The sequence below is a fragment of the Carcharhinus amblyrhynchos genome, chromosome 17 (genome assembly GCF_965287045.1).
Source record: "Carcharhinus amblyrhynchos chromosome 17, sCarAmb.v2.hapA, whole genome shotgun sequence".
In the NCBI taxonomy this organism is placed as follows: Eukaryota; Metazoa; Chordata; class Chondrichthyes; order Carcharhiniformes; family Carcharhinidae; genus Carcharhinus; species Carcharhinus amblyrhynchos.
Genome location: NC_137340.1, coordinates 13,484,877 through 13,505,042, shown reverse-complemented (window position 1 = coordinate 13,505,042; position 20,166 = coordinate 13,484,877). Strand labels below are relative to the sequence as shown.

The 20,166-nt window shown below is 45.3% G+C and overlaps 1 protein-coding gene across 1 annotated transcript in view; it reads right to left on the bottom strand.

Moving 5' to 3' along the window:
* LOC145354183 (interferon-induced protein with tetratricopeptide repeats 5-like) overlaps positions 1-18,868 on the bottom strand; it is a 41,713-nt gene extending 22,845 nt beyond the window's left edge. The window contains exons 1-2 of the mRNA XM_080205256.1: positions 18,803-18,868; positions 5,357-6,503 (exon numbers count right to left, since the gene is read on the bottom strand). Of these exons, the coding sequence (XP_080061382.1) occupies positions 5,357-6,503; positions 18,803-18,807 (1,152 nt within the window). The 5' untranslated portion in view covers positions 18,808-18,868. The remainder of the gene's footprint in view (positions 1-5,356; positions 6,504-18,802) is intronic.
* Between the last annotated feature and the right edge of the window lie 1,298 nt (positions 18,869-20,166).

Genomic DNA, 20,166 nt, shown 5'->3' with positions numbered 1-20,166 from the left:
CGGGAACAGTGGCGCATGCTCAAAATCCAGAGAGTTTTGAAAAGCTTGATTCTTGCTGGTGAGATTCGCAATGTTGCAGTAGTCCCGTAGACAGAACACACTGTGGAACTTTGTGAACTTCATTTTAACATTGCGTAGAGCAATCGAGCTGGATATTGAGCCCGCTCCGAACAATCAGCTGGCGCCAACGTAACATTGCACCAGTGCCATTTACAACAGCTCTACATGAGTGTGAACCTGGCACCTTCGCCTCCAAGGAGGATATCAGAGGTGAGTGATTAGGCAGCCATTTCTCCTCAGCCTGTCCAGCACTCAAGCAGGGAGGACCCTGAGCTCACAGATAAGTATAGCTCAGGTCCGGGAGTGGGGACCATTCTTGCCATACGGTGGGGCGGATGAGGGGAAATGGGTGGGTCAGATGCCATGAGAAAATGGAGGCTCAGCCCTATTCATCCTTGTGCCTTACTTAAGAAATAATGTGGATATGTGGGCAACCGGGCACCAATTATTGGCTGCCATTGTCAACAGGGTTTCCCACTGAACGCACCTCCCCCACCCACCATCTTTGGGAAATGCTTGGCAGGAGTGTGCCAGCGGCAGGAACATGAGATCCCACTGGCATGAACGGGAGAAAAATTTCAGAATATGGGTCATGGGTTGGGATGTGTTCACGTCAGGCTGTCGGGGGTGGTGGGGGAGGCGGGAGTCTGGGGTGTCAGGCCAGGTCTGCCAGGGTGATCGGATACCAGGTCCAAGTGATGTGTGGGGCTATCGTGCAGGCCACTGAGGCAGTGTTGGGGTATGAGGAATACATATAGGGGACAAAGGGGAAAGTCATGTTAGGGTTCTGGGATTGGGTTGAGGGTTGGGTGGGCAGGAGAAACCAATGACTATTGGTCTGGGTGTTTAGAATTGTTTCCCGGAGGTTTTAAATCTTACTTGGTAACTATTAGTGTACTTCTCACAAAGCCATCTAAAGTTTATGACTATTTTTAGATGGTTCCCAGTGCAGGACAATTACCCAGAGGTAGTTAACGCTTCTGGTCAATTGCCATGCAATGCTTTTCTGGGAAGTTCCAAGTGGGATACTCCAGTGTGTCATTTTGTGGTACCCCTCGAATCTGTGGAACTCAGATGTTACGGTCCTATCAATGCAAAATCCTGTCCTTGGAAAATGTACCAGCAACTTTGCAATGATTGACAAGTAAGGCATTTGAAGGATTGTGCCTCTGTGTGGTATATCGTCTTCATTTGTTGTGTTCGGCTAAACTTGGGAGCAACATTTGCATTGCTTGATCAGTAGAAAGAGCCAATTTGATCATAAATGTGACAAAAGTGAACTTGCCAAAACAGAGTTAAATTATATGGGCCAAAGTGTGGAACAAGGACAAGAGAAGCAAGGCTATCTTTGGCCGCCTTGTGCCTAAAATGAGAAATGTTTGTGGTATAGAGTCAACCTTTGCCATATTGTTCCCATGAAATTGGGAATGGGGAACATACTTTTGAATAGGATTCCATTTGCTAGGATACAGCCATGGGCAGCATTGGTTTGGGTAGCACTGGTGCAGTACATATACAGCAACAGTTGAGGGAGTCTCCGAGCATTACATCAGTGAAGACTGTCCGGCTGTTCAGTTCGATGTCCCATCCCCCCATTCTGTGTTCCTGACATCCCCAGTCATATTTTTAAAGGGAGGCCCTCCACTATTTGAGGTGGGAATTGTTGATTCCCAATGGATGAAGAAACTGAGGATAACCAAACATTATTCACATAATGGGTGATGCAGTTGACAGAGCACAATGCCCAAGTAAATAAGACCCAGTCAAATTCCATTGCTCAGTTGAGGAGATAAATGAGACTTTTAGCAAAATACCTAAAGATGTATAAAGAGCTTCAGAGCTTTCCCTTTGTTATTGTCCAGGATGGGCAGCGAGGTTGTATGTTGATTCCTGCTTTTGTTAAATGTGACATGTCCTCACAATGAGAGGTGTGTGATTCCACAAAGTTGAGGGACCTGTAATTTCTGGTAACTGCAGCCAACTTGCGATTCATGGGACCTGTAGTAACCATCCTTTCATTCAACAAGGCTTTTTATGAAATGAGCAATGGAGTAAGGTTTTATTTCAGCGGTTTATGATCTCTTTCGTTACTTAGGGATACAATACAAGTTTTAGCTAGATTATAACCTGGATATTTTAAGAGTGCGGACATCTTTCTGTCGCAATGTACCACTCCATTAAAGAGTGTATGGAAGTGGGTTTCCAGATTTAGATACATAAGACTGTATGAAACAGTCCAATTTCTAAATGAAATGCAGGTTTATTAAATAACCAAAGATGCAATTAACTTTTCATGGAAATTTAATTGCAACATCAACAGTTCTAGTAAAGGCAAGTATATTCTTGCTTCTAATAGAGATTACAGACCTTTTTAATGTTACAGGAAGAGATTTGAGCTATCCATCGATATTTAAATTAGCATTTAACTTAAGTCTTGAGCAGAGAGTTTAGCAAGATGCCTCCATTCCAGTCAAGGGGAGAGCTATCATCGCTACATTGCGGCAGTATGCATTTACCTTGAGAGATGTGTGAATGAATCAAATGGCTGTGTTGTCATGTTGTCAACCCCTCCCACGCGCCCCCCAATCCCCCACTCCCCCAATCATAAGTTCTCTGTCCTGATTTGCTACCCTAATTATCACACTAACTGTGGCGGATCCCTCCCAAGGAATTGGCGTGCAGACCATGCTTTTCACCTGACTGTGTATAAGACTGTTGTCCTTGGGTGGCTGAACCTGTGGTATGTCCTGGTACATGAATCACCTGACAATCGCCTCTGTCTGCTGATGGAGAATGCCTTCTCAAAGTGATCCATGTTTCCTCTGTGATTAGTAAAACCTGCCTGTTCCCAGGACACCCAATCTTGGTTGCAACTCCCGTTGCAATGGTCACCATCAGTACAAATTAACTTGGCTTTTAATAGGGTCTGCTTGTTCTAAAGCACACCGTAACACTGCTGCTTTAGCGTACTGTGTTCTCTGCTGACCAACAGGTACGGCTACTAATTCCTACAGATAAAAAGAAGAAAGAATACCTCCTGTATATGTTGTTTAGGTATATGAACTAAGATTTATGGGGTTCACTTGTTTGCAATAACCCCTCCAAATGTAAATTTATATAAGGTTCTAGAGGCTTAGCCATTTGGAAAGACAAACACTTTAAATTATGAATTCAGAAACTTTATTAACGATTATGAAGGTAACAAGTCAGAAAGATAAAATGCAAAGTATCAATTAACAGTAATTAGCAGTAATTATGAGAAGAAAACTTAACTTGAACAATTGAAGAGATTTCAACAACTTCAGTGACAACATCAGAAACAGCTCTCAGCATATTGCTCTCTTCCCAGCTCTCCTCTTCTCTGCCTCTGTCGCTGCCTCTCTCTCCTCTGTGCTATATACATCTTTCTCTTTACAGATCTCGCTCCATCTTTCTCTGACTGACTGCCTCTGCCTTCCCTTCCTTTCTGACCACCCTTACCCAAAGGGTAAGGAGATTCAGAGGGGATTTGAGAAAATCATCTTCACTCAGAGGGTGGTGGGAATCTGGAATGCACTGTCTGGGCAGGTAATGGAGGCCGGGAAGCTTACAACTTTTAAAAAAATGTTTGTATTAGCTCACAAAATATAACATTCAAGAATATTGGACAAGTGCAGGAGAATGTGATTAGCGCACCTTTAGTCATTGGCGATGCAGATTAGCTGGGCCAAAGGGCATTTTTTCTGTGCTGTATGACTATGGGCAGAATTTTCCTCTCCCACCCGCCCTGGAAATGGTAGCGGGTGGGGGTGGACCGTGTGAAGGTCCATTGACCTGGGGCGGGAATCTTTGGCCTTGGAGTGAGTGCTGCCGGAAAATCCCACCCTACGACTCCACTGCAAATAAAAAATGTAGGCGCATTCAATCTAAGTGAGGTGGCAACCCAGACTCTAGGCTGGTTTATTGCCATGAACACCTCAGGAAGAAGATAAATGTCAACAAGTTGTTGTTTAGACCATGTAAAGCCTCCTGAAGTGAACTGATTAATCAGGCTCCCCAAATCTTGCCAATAGACTCTAAAAATGCAGGATTGAAGACAGTGCAATCAAGGCCTTTATCAAGCGGATCTGTAACTTGCCACAATGGGTAGAGTGGCTGGAGCATAAGGGAATGCAAAGGGCACTGGCTGGGTGCCAGATCCTCAATCCGTAGAGTCTAATGTATCAGAAAGCTTATTGTTAAGTTGTTCCTGAGCTGTAAGCATGTTAATGGAGGACTCTGTTGTAGGGTTATCTGCTTTCCCTGTCTCCTCAGCTGGTATGGTGGAGTGCTTGCAGACATGACGTTCACCATCCATATTTGGCATCAGTTTATAACTATCTCCCAGTTCCCTAGGTTACATTAGAATTGGATGGAGATGATTTTAAATTGACCCACCCTGCTGGAAACTGGGTTAAACTGCTCACCCAAAGTGGACGGGGTCCTCATTAGCATACACGAACTGACCTCCAGTGACATCGTTGGGCTCCGACTGCGCTGCCAACTCTGTCCTGATCCCCGGGCCCAGAATCTACAGAAATCAGCCAGTTTCCAAATCCCCTCACCCAAAATCCACCTGGAGTTAAAATCAGGCCCATGTTAATTTTCTTACTGCTTTAAACAAGTTTGTATACTTCATAAAGAATTATTGTGACCTGTCCAATAAGATCAATTGTCTTGAATTCCCCAAATTCTTAGGTAATATGGTCCTTTTCACACTCAGTAAAAGCTCGATGGGTTAGGAAATAAATGCTATTTGTTTAGTTGACCGATATGGTTAATGCACCTGAATGAAACAGAGGGATTTTTAATAATTACAATAAATGATTATTTGAAAGTTAAACACATGAACAAATACTCATTGGAACGAAGGAGCCATTAAAATATAAATGAAAATGTAGCTACCTAAACCTGTTTATAAGTCAGGGCCTTCAGTGCACTTCCCAAACTAGGCTTAGCTTTAGTTGGTACACTCGTCGTCGGCCTCTAAGGCGCAATTCACAAACAGCACTTACATAATCTTCATTATCAGGATCAAAATGCTTTTCAAACAACTCTCAGTCTACAGCCTTTCTCCACCCAATTGGCGCAGGAATCCATGAACTCGAAGGGCCTCACTGTCTCTCGGATTCTGGCGAAGGCGTCTTGCTGCTATTGCCTCCAGGTTTTCTCGACACCTTTTCTGTTCAGTTGAGTTATAATTGACTTTCATTCCTTCCAGAAAATGGTCAATGGCGTTCGATTCTGATCTAATGTGATTGAGTTCAAATAACCCAGCCTGTAAACATATTGCCTGCTTATTCTCTGGACGTATACCCTCCAGTGTCAGGAGATGGTTGTAGATCTCCTTTGCTTTGTGATATTCTTTATTTAATGAGCAGATTCCTGCTAAATCCAGGTGTGGTTTGATAGATGTTAATGGTCGGTTTTCAACAGCCTTTTGAAAATGAAACTTGCATAGTTCGATCAGTTCAGCTCTTTGTTGAGGAGCAGCATTGTGAGGACTTCTGCTGCCTGGAGAATTCATCAGTTTATCCAATTTGGTTTTGTAACACGCACCTATTTGATGGTGTAAGAAGGTAGAGTTTGGGGTAATCTCTAATCCTTTCTTCAACAGTTCCACAGCTTTTTCCACATCTCCTTTTGTTCTGTAAAACGTTGCTGCATAACGAAGCACATATGGAAGGTCAGGGGATTTCTGCAATGCTTCTTCAATGAATTTCAGTGCTTCTTCCTTCTGATTGAACTGTTGTAGTTTTAGAGCCAGCAGCACCATGGCTACAGTGTGATCTGGATCAAGCTCCAGCACACGTCTCAACTGCTTCATTGCTTCACTGGGCCCATGACACTCTGGGGTACCAGAAAACTGTTCCAGACGAAACAGAACAGTCGCATATCCAACAATGTATTCTGTGTTATCTGGATCTTCCTTCAGAGCCTTTATAAAACACTCCTTTGCCTCTTCATAATATTGAGCAGCAGAGCTCAGCAGTGTCCAACCCTTCTCCCCGTACACCTCAGGTATCATTGCTGTATACCGAGAGGCATCAGGGAATTGTTGACAGATCCTCTCCAGTTTGTCGAGGTAGGACTGAGCCTCTGTCAGTTGTCCCATGTGATAATTGACCCAGGCACGGTTTCCATAGGTGACGATGATTCTTTTTTCAAATTCATCTTCATGATTCTCCCTCAGAATCTTTTCAGCTTCCTGTAAGTTTTGAATCGCCTCCTCACAGTTTCCTTGCAGACAGTTTACAAAAGCGAGTTGGTTGTAAGATGTGGCTTGATATTTCACATCGAGCTTTATTGAATCTTCTAATCTTTGCTTCATATTGTCCAAGTCAATGTTTTCTTTCTGAGGCGCCCACGTGAAGTGACATTCAAGCTGATCGAGCTTCATTTTCAACAAATCCTTCTCTTGATCACTGCAAGAGAAATAAAAATCGTCAAAATCCATCTCAGACCAATTTAAACACCATGTCCCGTCCATTTGGTTTCTAATGACTGATCCTCGTTGCTGGGTTCAATGAAAACTCTGGTGACAAGTGATTATCTCTACACACAACTCTGCAAATGGGAATGTTGGGTCAACTCTGCTTAGTCATGTTTCCTTGGTACTAATTCCTTGGTACTAATTCACAATAAATTGATCTGTGATGAAACATTAGCAAAATAAGAACATAAGAACATAAGAAATAGGAGCAGGAGTAGGCCATCCAGCCCGTCGAGCCTGCCCCGCCATTCAATAAGATCATGGCTGATCTGTCGTGGCTCCGTTCCACATTCCCGCTCTCTCTCCATAACCCTTAATCCCCTCGCTTATCAAAAACCTATCAACCCGCGTCTTAAAAATATTTAGCGAGGCAGCCTCCACCACCTCAACGGGCAGAGAATTCCAGAGATTCACCACCCTTTGAGTGAAGAAGTTCCTCCTCAACTCTGTTCTAAACCGCCCCCCCTTTATCTTGAGGCTGTGCCCTCTAGTCCTACTGTCCTTTCTGAGCGGGAAGATCCTCTCCACCTCTATCCTATCCATCCCATTCATCATCTTATATGTCTCAATGAGATCTCCCCTCATTCTTCTAAACTCTAACGAGTACAAGCCTAGTTTATTCAGCCTCTCCTCATAGTTCAACCCCTTCAACTCCGGTATCCGCCTAGTAAACCTCCTCTGCACTCCCTCCAAGTCCAAAATATCCTTGTGTAAGTGCGGCGACCAAAACTGCGCACAGTACTCCAGCTGCGGCCTCACCAGTGGCCTGTACAGTTGCAGCAAGACCTCCCTACTTTTATATTCAATCCCCCTCGCTATGAAGGCCAGCATCCCATTTGCCTTCCTGACCACCTGCTGCACCTGCAAGCTGGGTTTTTGCGACTCATGGACAAGGACCCCGAGGTCCCTCTGCACCGTTGCATGCTGCAGTTTTTCGCCACGTAAGTAATAGTCCTTCCTACCATTATTCCTACCAAAGTGGACAACTTCACACTTGCTAACATTAAATTCCATTTGCCAGTTCCTGGCCCATTCGCCCAGCCTATCTAGATCCTTCTGCAGACTTTCCACACCCTCCGCACAATTTGCCGTTCCACCAATCTTGGTGTCATCAGCAAATTTCGACACCATACACTCGGTTCCCTCCTCCAGATCATCTATATAAATGGTAAATAGCTGAGGCCCCAGCACCGATCCCTGGGGCACTCCACTAGTCACCAACCGCCAATCCGAATAGTACCCATTGACCCCCACTCTCTGCCTCCTATTTGACAACCAATCCTCTATCCACGCTAACACCCTACCCCCAACTCCATGCCCCCTAACCTTCTATAATAACCTCTTGTGCAGCACCTTATCATACGCCTTCTGAAAATCAAGAAAGACCACATCCACCGGCTCTCCTCTATCCACTGCTCTAGACGCATACTCATAGAACTCCAATAAATTCGTCAGACACGACTTCCCCTTAACGAAACCATGCTGCGTCTACTCTATCAAACAATTCTCCTCAAGATGCCTCACTATTTTCTCCTTGATCACGGATTCTAGCATTTTACCTACAACAGACGTTAAACTAACCGGCCTATAATTCCCTGCCTTTTGCCTGCCACCCTTCTCAAACAATGGCGTAACATTAGCTGTTTTCCAATCTTCTGGCACTTCCCCGGAATCCAGCAAGGTTTGGAAAATAATCATCAAGGCATCCACTATCACCTCCGCCATTTCTTTCAGAACCCTTGGATGCATTCCATCCGGTCCTGGGGACTTGTCCACAATCAGTCCCTCGAGTCTGTCGAGCACTGCCTTTCTAGTAACAATAATGTCATTCAGGCCCTCCACTCCTACCATCTTTCCATCGCTAACACCCGGCAAACTATTCACGTCCTCCTCCGTGAAGACCGAAACAAAAAAGTTATTCAAGACCTCAGCCATTTCCCCATCCCCTACCACTAAGTCCCCCCCCTCATCCTCTAAGGGTCCAACGTTCACCCTAGTCAGCCTCTTCCTTTTTATATATTTATAAAAACTCTTACTATCCTTTTTTATATTTAGCGCTAGCCCAGCTTCATAGTTTATCCTACCCTTCTTTATCAACTTCTTTGTCATTCTTTGTTGATATTTAAACCTCTCCCAATCCTCTTCTCGCCCACTACTCTTAACTACTCTAAATGCATCAGCTTTTAATTTAAATCTCTTTGCTATTGCTCCACATCAGAATTTGTGAACGTTTCATCATGTCCACTAGAGGTTGAGATATCTCTCTCGCTAAGTAAACTGGAATGATAATAACACTGCAACATCCAGAGGAAGAAACACAATATTTCCTGAAATATTCATAATTATTCATTCAATATTATTGCATCTTTAAATAAAATTTTGATCCTTGAAACAAAATATTACATGTGGAAAATTAAAACCAGTTGTAAAATTCTAACTTGCTATTTAAAGTGTGATTTGCACTGTTGAACGCCAACACAATCTTTTGATAGGTGTTGCTCATTATTCGTTCAGCAAATCTGGTTCAGAACACATGGGTTTTCAGATGGAATTCCTATCCATGTGCTCTGAAGAGTTGAATTTTGGTCAAGGTCACTCTCCCAGTGAGAATTCTCAGTTTGAGTTGTGACGCCTCCGCAGGAGTTCCTCATGGTGGTGTCCTTGGCCCCAAACCTTCTCAGCTGCTTCATCAATCACCTTCCTTCCTTCATAAGAGTCACAAGCGGGATTTTTGCAGATAATTACGCAGTGCTTACATTTGCGAGTCCTCAGATACTGAATCAATCTGCGCAACATGTCCTGGATAACCTTGAGCTGACAGCTGGCAAATATTATTCATGCCACACAAGTGCCAGGCAATGACCATCTCCAAGAAGAGAAATTCAAACCTTTTTTTCCTGACATTCAACACCATCATTGATCCTGCCACCATGAACATGATTATGGTTACCATTGGCCACAAAGCTAACCACTCCAGCCAAATAAATACTAGGGCAATTTTGTGCACCCGTTCCCCACCATCACGAGGGTGTTGCAATCGAGTTATCTGGCCCTATAAAATCCAGGCTACTTCAACCAAAGGAGGAGGTAAGAGGTGGGAAGTAGAGTCATAGAGGTTTACAGTATGGAAACAGGCCCCTCGGTCCATCTTGCCCATGCCGCCCTTTTTTTAACCCTGAAGCTAGTCCCAATTGCTCGCATTTGGCCCATATCCCTCAACACCTATCTTATCCATGTAACTGTCTAAATGCTTTTTAAAAGACAAAATTGTACTCGCCTCTACTACTACCTCTGGCAGCTTGTACCAGGCACTCACCACCATCTGTGTGAATAAACTGTTCCTCTGGACACTTTTGTATCTCTCCCCTCTCACCTTAAAATGATGCCCTCTAGTTTTAGATTCCCCTACCTTTGGGAAATGATATTGACTATCTAGCTGATTTATGCCCCTCATTATTTTATAGACCTCTATAAAATCACCCCTCAGCCTTCTATGCCCTGGAGAAAGAATTCCCAGTATATCTAGCCTCTCCTTATAATTCAAACCATCATGTCCAAGTAGCATCCTAGTAAATCTTTTCTGCACTCTTTCTAGTTTAGTAATATCCTTTCTATAATAGGGCGACCAGAACTGTACACAGTTTTCCAATTGTGGTCTTACCAGTGTCTTGTACAACTTCAACAAGATGTCCCAACTCCTGTATTCAATGTTCTGACCAATGAAACCAAGCATGTTGAATTCGTTCTTCAACACTTTGTCCACCTATGACTCCACTTTCAAGAAGGTATGAACCTGTTCCCCTAGATCTCTTTGCTCTGTAGCTCTCTCCAATGCCCTACCATTAACTGAGGAAGTCCTGTCCTGGTTCAATCTACCAAAATGTATCCCCTTGCGTTCATCTAAATTAAACTCCATCTGCCATTAGTCAGCCCACTGGTCAAATTGATCAAGATCCCATTGCAAACTGTGATAACCTTCTTCTACTGTCCACTATGCCACCAATCCTAGTGTCATCTGCAAACTTACTAACTGTGCCTCCTATATTATCATTCAAATCATTAATATAAATGACAAATAACGGTGGACCCAGCATCAATCCCTGAGGCAACCGCTGGTCACAGGGCTCCAGTTTGAAAAACAACCTTCTACAACCACCCTCTGGCTTCTGTCATCAAGCCAATTTTATATCCATTTAACTACCTCACCCTGGATCCTCTGAGATTTAACCTTGTGCAACAACCACGAGGGACCTTGTAAAGGCCTTGCTAAAGTCCATGTAGACAACATCAACTGCGCTGCCCTCAACTACCTTCTTGGTTACCCCTTCAAAAAACTTAATAAAATTTGTAAAACGTGATTTTCCACTCACAAAGCCATGCTGACTGTCCTAATCAGTCCTTGCATCTCTAAATGCCTCATAGATCCTGTCTCACAAAATACCTGCAAACAACTTACCCACTACAGATGTGAATCTCACTGGCGTGTAGGATTTACCCTGCTGTCCTTTTTAAACAAAGGCACAACATTTGCCACCCTCCAGTCTTCAGGCACCTCACCTGTGACTATTGATGATTCAAGTATCTCTGCTAGGGAACTCATAATTTCCTCCCTAGCCTCCCACAATGCCTTGGGATACTCTTTATCAGGCCCCGGGGATTTATCTATCTTGAAGCGCTTTAAGATTTCTTGCACCACCTCCTCTGTCATCTGTATACTCCTCAAACCATTACTATTTATTCCCCTAAGTTCCCTAATATCCATGCTTTTTCCCAACAGTAAATACTGATGAGAAATATTAATTTAGGATCTCACCCATCTCTTGTGAATCCACACATAGATGACCTTGTTGATCCTTAAGAGGCTCTACTCCCTCCCTTTAGTTACTCTTTTGGCCTTTATGTATTTGTAGAAACTCTTTGGATTCTCCTTTGCCTTATCTGCCAAAACAATCTCATATCCCCTTTTTGCCCTCCTGATTTCTCTCTTAACTCTACTCCTACACCCCCTATACTCTTCAAGGGATTCACTTGATCCCAGCTGTCTCTGCATGTCACGTACCTCCTTTTTCTTCTTGGTGAAGGCCTCGATATCCTGAGTCATCCAGTGTTCCCTACTTCTACCAGCCTTGCCCTTCACTCAAAGAGGAATGTGCTTCCCCTGAACACTGATTAGCATACTTTTGAAAGCCTCCCACTTACCAGACATCCCTTTGCCTTCACTCCTACTCCCTCAAAGAACTTATGAAAGTTCCTGCCTGAATTTTTTCAAAATTGGCTTTGCCCCAATTTAGAATTTTAACTTTTGGGCCAGACCTATCATTCTCCATAACTATCTTAAAACTAATAGAATTATGGTCACTTGTCCCAAAGTGATCCCTCCCTAACACTTCTATCACCTGCCCTTCCTTATTTCTAATGTGGGTATGCCGGCGTTGGACTGGCGTAAACACAGTAAAAAGTCTGACAACACCAGGTTTTAGTCCAACCGATTTATTTGATAATAGACTCACAAGCTTTCGGGGTTAGCCCCTTCGCCAGGTGAATGGAGAGTTCTGGCCTCGGACAGAGCATATAAAGCACAGACAGTTTAGAGATTACTGATTAGAATGCGAATCCTTACACCTAACCTGCTGTTCAAGACCTGAAGTGGCTGACAATGTGAGTGGAAGGAGCACTGATCACAGGTTACAGAGATGTGTATTGTCTCCAGACAGTACAGTAAGTGAGGTTTTGCAAACCCAGGCAAGTCACGGGGGTTACAGATAGTGCGACGTGAACCCAAGATCCCTGTTGAGACCGTCCTCATGTGTGCGGAACTTGGCTATCAGTCTCTGTTCAGCGACTCTGCGCTGTCGTGTGTTGTGAAGGCCGCCTTGGAGAATGCTTACCCGAAGGTCAGAGGCTGAATGCCCGTGACCACCGAAGTGTTCGCCAACAGGAAGGGAACAGTCTTGCCTGGTGATTGTCGAGCGATGTTCATTCATTCGTTGTCGTAGCGTCTGCATGGTCTCCCCAATGCACCATGCTTCAGGACATCCTTTCTTGCAACGTATCAGGTAGTCAATGTTGGCCGAGTTGCAAGAGTATTTACTGTGTACCTGGTGGATGGTATTCTCACGTGTGATGATGGTATCCATGACGATGATCCGGCATGTCTTGCAGGGTTGTGTGGTTTTGTGGTCACTGTTCTCCTGAAGGCTGGGTAGTTTGCTGCGAACAAAGGTCTGTTTGAGGATGTGTGGTTGTCTGAAGGCAAGAAGTGGGGGTGTGGGGATAGCCCTGGTGAGATGTTCATCTTCATCAATGATCTGTTGAAGACTCTGGAGAAGATGTCGTAGCTTCTCCGCTCCGGGGAAGTACTGGACGACGAAGGGTACTCTGTCCACTGTGTCCCGTGTTTGCCTTCTGAGGAGATCGGTGCGGTTTTTCGCTGTGGCGCATCGGAACTGTCGATCTATCAGTCGAGCGCCATATCCTGTTCTTGTGAGGGCATCTTTCAGGGTCTGGAGGTGTCTGTCACGATCCTCCTCATCTGAGCAAATCCTGTGTATACGGAGGGCTTGTCCATAGGGAATGGCTTCTTTAACATGTTTAGGGTGGAAACTGGAGAAGTGGAGCATTGTGAGATTGTCTGTGTGCTTGCGGTACAATCTCACAATGCTCCACTTCTCCAGTTTCCACCCTAAACATGTTAAAGAAGCCATTCCCTATGGACAAGCCCTCCGTATACACAGGATTTGCTCAGATGAGGAGGATAGTGACAGACACCTCCAGACCCTGAAAGATGCCCTCATAAGAACGGGATATGGCGCTCGACTCATAGATCGACAGTTCCGATGCGCCACAGCGAAAAACCGCACCGATCTCCTCAGAAGGCAAACATGGGACACAGTGGACAGTGTACCCTTCGTCATCCAGTACTTCCCTGGAGCGGAGAAGCTACGACATCTTCTCCGGAGTCTTCAACAGATCATTGATGAAGACGAACATCTCACCAGGGCTATCCCCACACCCCCACTTCTTGCCTTCAGACAACCACACAACCTCAAACAGACCTTTGTTCGCAGCAAACTACCCAGTCTTCAGGAGAACAGTGACCACAATGCCACACAACCCTGCCACAGCAACCTCTGCAAGACATGCCGGATCATCGACATGGATACCATCATCACACGTGAGAATACCATCCACCAGGTACACGGTAAATACTCTTGCAACTCGGCCAACATTGTCTACCTGATACGTTGCAAGAAAGGATGTCCTGAAGCATGGTACATTGGGGAGACCATGCAGACGCTACGACAACGGATGAATGAACACCGTTCGACAATCACCAGGCAAGACTGTTCCCTTCCTGTTGGCGAACACTTCAGTGGTCACGGGCATTCAGCCTCTGACCTTCGGGTAAGCGTTCTCCAAGGCGGCCTTCACGACACACGACAGCGCAGAGTCGCTGAACAGAGACTGATAGCCAAGTTCTGCACACGTGAGGATGGTCTCAACAGGGATCTTGGGTTCATGTCGCACTATCTGTAACCCCCGTGACTTGCCTGGGTTTGCAAAACCTCACTTACTGTACTGTCTAGAGACAATACACATCTCTGTAACCTGTGATCAGTGCTCCTTCCACTCACATTGTCAGCCACTTCAGGTCTTGAACAGCAGGTTAGGTGTAAGGATTCGCATTCTAATCAGTAATCTCTAAACTGTCTGTGCTTTATATGCTCTGTCCGAGGCCAGAACTCTCCATTCACCTGGCGAAGGGGCTAACCCCGAAAGCTTGTGAGTTTACTATCAAATAAATCAGTTGGACTAAAACCTGGTGTTGTCAGACTTTTTACTTCCTTATTTCCCCAGAGCAGGTCAAATTCTGCCCCTCTCTAGTCAGGTCATTCACATACTGAATGAGAAATTCCTCCTGAATATACTCAATAAATTTCACTGCATCCAACTCTCTAATACTATGGCTGCCCCAGTCAATGTTGGGAATGTTAAAATCCCTTACTATTATCACCCTATTTTTCTTGGAGCTATCAGTAATCTCCTTAGATATTTCCTCTTCAATTTCCTGCTGACTAGAGGCCTATAGTACAATCCTATCAAACTGTTTTCCTCCTCCTTATTTCTCAGTTCTACCGATATAGACCCAGTTTGTATCCCATCTCAATACTACGTGATGTTTCCCCTAATCAAAAGTGCAACTCCCCCTCCTCTCTTACCTCCTGTTCTACAGCATTTGTACCCTAGAACATTGAGCTGCCAGTCCAGTCCCTTCCTTACCCATGTTTCTGTAATTGCTATAATATCCCAGTCTCACGGACCCATCCATGTCCTGAGTTCATCTGCTTTGCCCATCAGACCTCTTGCATTGAAATAAATGCAGTTTAATCTGCACTTCCCTTGCTCTCTCTTTTGCTTTTGCCTGATCTGTCAGGTACTAGGATTACTGACATTGCCTTTACTACTTAATGTGCTCTCTTTAACTTCTGTGCTGCCCTCAACCTTCTTTTCTGTCTCCCTAAGGCTTTGGGTTGCACCCTCCTGCCAAACTAGTTTAAACTCTCCCGAGAACTCCAGCAAATCTACCGCCAGGATGTTAGTCCCCCTCCAGTTCAGGTGTAACCCGTCCCTCTTGAACAGGTCACCCTTTCCCCTGAAAAGATCCCAATGATCCAAAAATCTAAATCCCTGCCCCCTGCACCAGCTCTCAAGATACGCATTCATCTGCCGGATCTTCCTATTCCTATTCTTACTAGCACATGGCACTGGTAGTAGTCCAGAAATTACCCCTTCGAGGTCCTGCACTTTAGCCTTCTGCCTAATTCTGTATATGCACATTTCAGGACCTCATCCCTTTTCCTACCTATGTCGTTGGGACCAACGTGTACAATGACCTCTGGCTGCTCGTTTCTGCCCCCCCCCCCCCCCCCCCCCCCTCTTAAGAATGTCCTGCAACCGTTCAGAGATGTCTTTGATCCTGGCACCGGGGAGGCAACACACCCTCCTGGAGTCTCGATTGCGGCCACAGAACCGCCTGCCTTTGCTTCTAACTAGCGAGTCCCCCATTACTGCCGCTCACTTGCTCTTTGCCCAATCCTGCTGTACAGCAGAACCAGGTGTAGTACCACATGCCTGGTTGCTGCTGGTGTCTCCCCATGACAGGCTATTCCTCTCAACAGTATTCATAATGGTATACCTGTTTGAAAGGGGAATAGCCACAGGAGACTCCTGCACTACCTGCCTGCCTCTCCTGGTGGTCACCCATCTACCTGACTGGTGTGACAACCTCCCTGCAACTAGTGTCTATCACACTCTCTGCCTCCTGTATGCTCCAGTGCTTTCACATGCCACTCTAGCCGAACAATGCTGTGTGTGAATAGCTGCCACTGGACACGTTTCCTCCAGACAAAGTTGTCAGGGAAACTAGATTGCTCCCTAATTTCCCACATCTGGCAGGAGGAGCATACTACTGCCCTAGCTGCCTTACTGCCCTTACACACGTCAAAGGATAAAAGAATCTCAATTCACCTCTCCCTTGCTTGTGGTCCTCCTGACAACTTTTATTTTTGGTTAGAGGAGGCGGTAGGGAGGGAAACACTGAAGTAGTTTTTGGGGTTTAATTGTCCCTTTACAACAGCTCCTCCGCAAACCAACTTCTGGTGCGCTTGTGCAAAACTTACCTGCAACCTTGGCCACTCTGCTGCCCTCACCTGGATACTTGCCTTCACTCTGCTGCCCTCACCTGGATACTTGCCTTCACTCTGCTGCCCTCACCTGGATACTTGCCTTCACTCTGCTGCCCTCACCTGGATACTTGCCTTCACTCTGCTGCCCTCACCTGAATTCTGTGGCCAGTAACTCACCTGTTGATTTTCCAATGTTTGACCATCTACAAGATGCAGGTCAAGAGTGTGATGAGCTACTCTGTACTTCCCTGAGGTGTGCAGCTCTAAGACAATTGAAAACCCCATCCAAGACAAGCAGCTGACTTGAATGCACCCCCTCCAAGCCCATTCACCATTATGTACATTCTGTCTCCAAAGCCCCAGCACACAGTGGCAGCAGAGAGTACCAATTGCAAGATGCACTGCAACAACTCACCGAGGCTCTTTCCACAGCACCTTCCAAACTTGCAACCTCCACCACCGAGCTGGAGAAGGGCAATCTGCATGGGAGCAACACCAGCCGCAAGATCCCCTCCAAGTCACAAACCAACCTGACTTGGGACCGTTGTTGTTCCGTTGTCGCTGGATCAAAATCCCAAAGTTGTTACCTCGCCTTCACCTGCAGCACAAGGCAGGGGACGGGGGTGATATTGCAGCAAATGGATTGGCAAATCAAGGGGCCTGTCACCATTACTGATGCCCACATGTGAAATATACTAATGTGTTGTACAGCATTTCCCCGCAGAGTTAATGGTATAGAGTGGAAACCTCTAGAAGGAGAGACAGAGGAAATGGTCACTGAATGCTGCAGGTCCAAGTAAGAGCACCACAAGCTGGGGAGGTGATGGCAACTCCGTGGGAGGTGGGCTGTCAATTTGGGAGTGTTGATTCGGGGAATGTAAGTGGTGCAGGGAATGGTGAGAAGAGAGGGAATTGTGCCTTTCCCCACAAACTGCATTTTCAAATAATTCGCTGATTGTGAAACACTTTTGGGTCATTCCTGCAAAGTGTGGGAAGGTGTTGCAGCTGACTTGAATGCACGCCCCACCACCCACGCCAAGCCCATTCACCATTTCTTGCTTTCTTCCTGTTCAAATCCCACTCCATTCCCCGGACATCCCAGCGCGTTCCCTACACCAGCTGCCTCTTCTTCATGTTGCCGCTCTTCTCCTCTCTCCCCCTCAATCCTCGCTGTCGTTCCGACCCCCTCACCCCATTCATGGTAGCTTTCGCTTTCAGTTCAAACTACTGCACCGGTCTTTGCCCCCAATTTATGTGAGCTTTCATCTTCCTCACACTCAGAGAAAAATCTTACCAAAATATGGCAGAGTGTTGTTTCTGGTGAGAAAACCAGCCTGTTTCTCATCAGGGAATAAGCCCCGTTTTTCTGTCCAAGCTCATGAGACAATGCCAAAAAATATTAAGAGGGCGAGATCCACGCCTTCAAATAGGAGGCAGGGTCTTAACGTGCCAGCAAAATCTGCTGCTTCAGACCCTAAGTAATCCTCCCTCCCACCAAGGGGGTCTCAGGGGCCCCTTTTGCCTGCCCCCGATCAGGGTCGGCATTTGTCTAACCCTGTTCCCAAACATTGTCCCCTTCTCACCCCCTCATCGGCACCATCACCTGCCAAATTGTGCCGAGGGGCAGTGCTGTGACTAGTGTTGGGAACATTGTCAGGTCAGGTCACTTCTCCCCTGGGGGCTATATTTACCTTTACGACTGGTAGAAACGCCCATGATATTGTGCGAGTGCCCGCTGACTATCTAGTGAGGGGGAAGTCCCGGAGAGGGTGCTCACTAATGACACGCTAATGTATTAAAATGAGCTTTCCACAGTCTCGCGACACGCTTCACGCCACTCCAGAGTGAGGGGCCGGGAAGATAGGAACTCGGAAACTCACTGGCGCAAATCGCGCTCTCTGGACTTTGAACGCGTGCAGTCTTTCCCACAGAGGGAGAGTTCGAGATCAAACTCACCCCCTCAGTCTCCATTTAAGCAAGTACCTTTCCTTCTCTTACCCACTTTTAGCTGCAACTCTGCTGTTACATTCCAAACTCCGTTCCCTCCTTTCCATTCCAGTTCAGGCTGTACTCTCTCGCTTTGATTTTGGATTCGGATTGCTTCAGTTTGTGTTGTACATATATGTAAGTGCTGAGAATCATTACTTTGTAAACCACCCTAAATTACTTGGAAACAGAACCTTCCTTCTTGAAAGTCAAGGAACAAAGAACAAAAACAGCCTGGGAAAGTCTACCTATACCTTGAGGACACTTACTGGATGTGATTGCAAAACTTAAATTTGGATGTTTAATGACGTCTGATTAGAAATATATTCAATTTTAGTTATTAACCAATATACATTTTAAAAAGATCTACATATTGCAGAATGTTTTCTTACAATCACAATCTCGATTAGCGACACACCCTCTCACTGTGGATAAATAATTCCAGTTCTTTGCATTTTAACTGCTTTGAAAACTATGCAAGTTTCTTCCTCAAAACAAGCTCCGTGTTCAGTTGTCTACACATCGGTGTCTGTACTAAAACAATTCCGACGATCTTTACCTCATAATGTTGATCAGATGGGGAATGGGTCGAATTCCTGTTCCAGCTACAACTCTACTCGTAATGGTGAATTGTCCGAGATTGCGTGTTGGGTGTATTATTTATTTGTGTCATAAACTGTACGTGATTATTTTCGGATTAGGAATCGAAACTTAACCGATGAAGTGAAAGACAAGAACAAATTGTTAACCACAAAAGAAATGAAAATATACACCATAGTTTGTATTCATTCAAGGTTCTGATTCTGAGTAATTTAGGGTGGTTTCCAAAGTAATGGTGCTTTGTTTGATACAGATCTAACAATTCCAAACATCAACCAGTTAATAGTGACAGATAAATGTTTACAGCTCAAAGTTTATTTTGTTTACAACCCTGCCTCTTCCATTGTCACCTGCCTCTTTACATCTCTTTAACCTGTGCTTAACGCTCTCTCCACTCACATTGCATGTACCTTTAAGACTTGATTACCTGTTGGACTTTAATCTGGTGTTGTGAGACGTCTTACTGTGTTTACCCCAGTCCAACGATGGCATCTCCACATCATGACCTGCATGAGACAGTTGTTACGCTGCATTAAAGCATTGTCAGGCTGGTGGGGACAGACACCTTGATGCGTATCCCTGTCGGGTTCCCTGTATCTTCAATAAGAATCCTATTGTTGGACTCGAATCTGGCTATCCTGTGTGGACCTGGCACCTATGACCAGCAATCAATGATTTATACTTCTGCCTTTTGATTGGCAGTAGGATTTTGTCTCCCACTTTGTCAATACCATTTTTGGTATCCACATGGTTGCAATTGGGCGATCTATGATACAATGTGTTGTGAAAGGAACCATTGTCAATTATCCCTATTCTGATCATTCTCTGTGTGGCTGGAATGGGTGCTGAATTGCTGCACATTCGGTTCCTTTCTTCTGCTGTATGAGTCAATGGTTCGATACTTTTCCTGAACAGAGCCAAAGGTGCCAAAAGGAGATGAACAACTGTGCTGGAGTGACTTACCTGATGGCCATTGCCTTTTGAACACACACATTGTATTTGCTTCAATGGAGAGCACTTTGATGTGGATCAGAACAACAGCGTCTGCAATGCCCAGTGACATCATGGCTGGAATATTTTCACCGTTCATGTTGGTGGGATTTTCCCATCCCACTGCAGTGAATGGAGATTTGGCTGGGCGCCAAATTCTCTGACCTCGTGGCTGCAAGGCTATGGTGTGGTTGGCCTGTAAGATTGTGCCTGATGTCTCTCAGAGTTGACATGGTCTGCCCCATTCTCTCCTCACTCATACTCGGTATACTTGGAAAGTTTATAAATCGCATTGCACTTTCTCTGCTGTGACTCAGCGATTAGCTTTCTCAT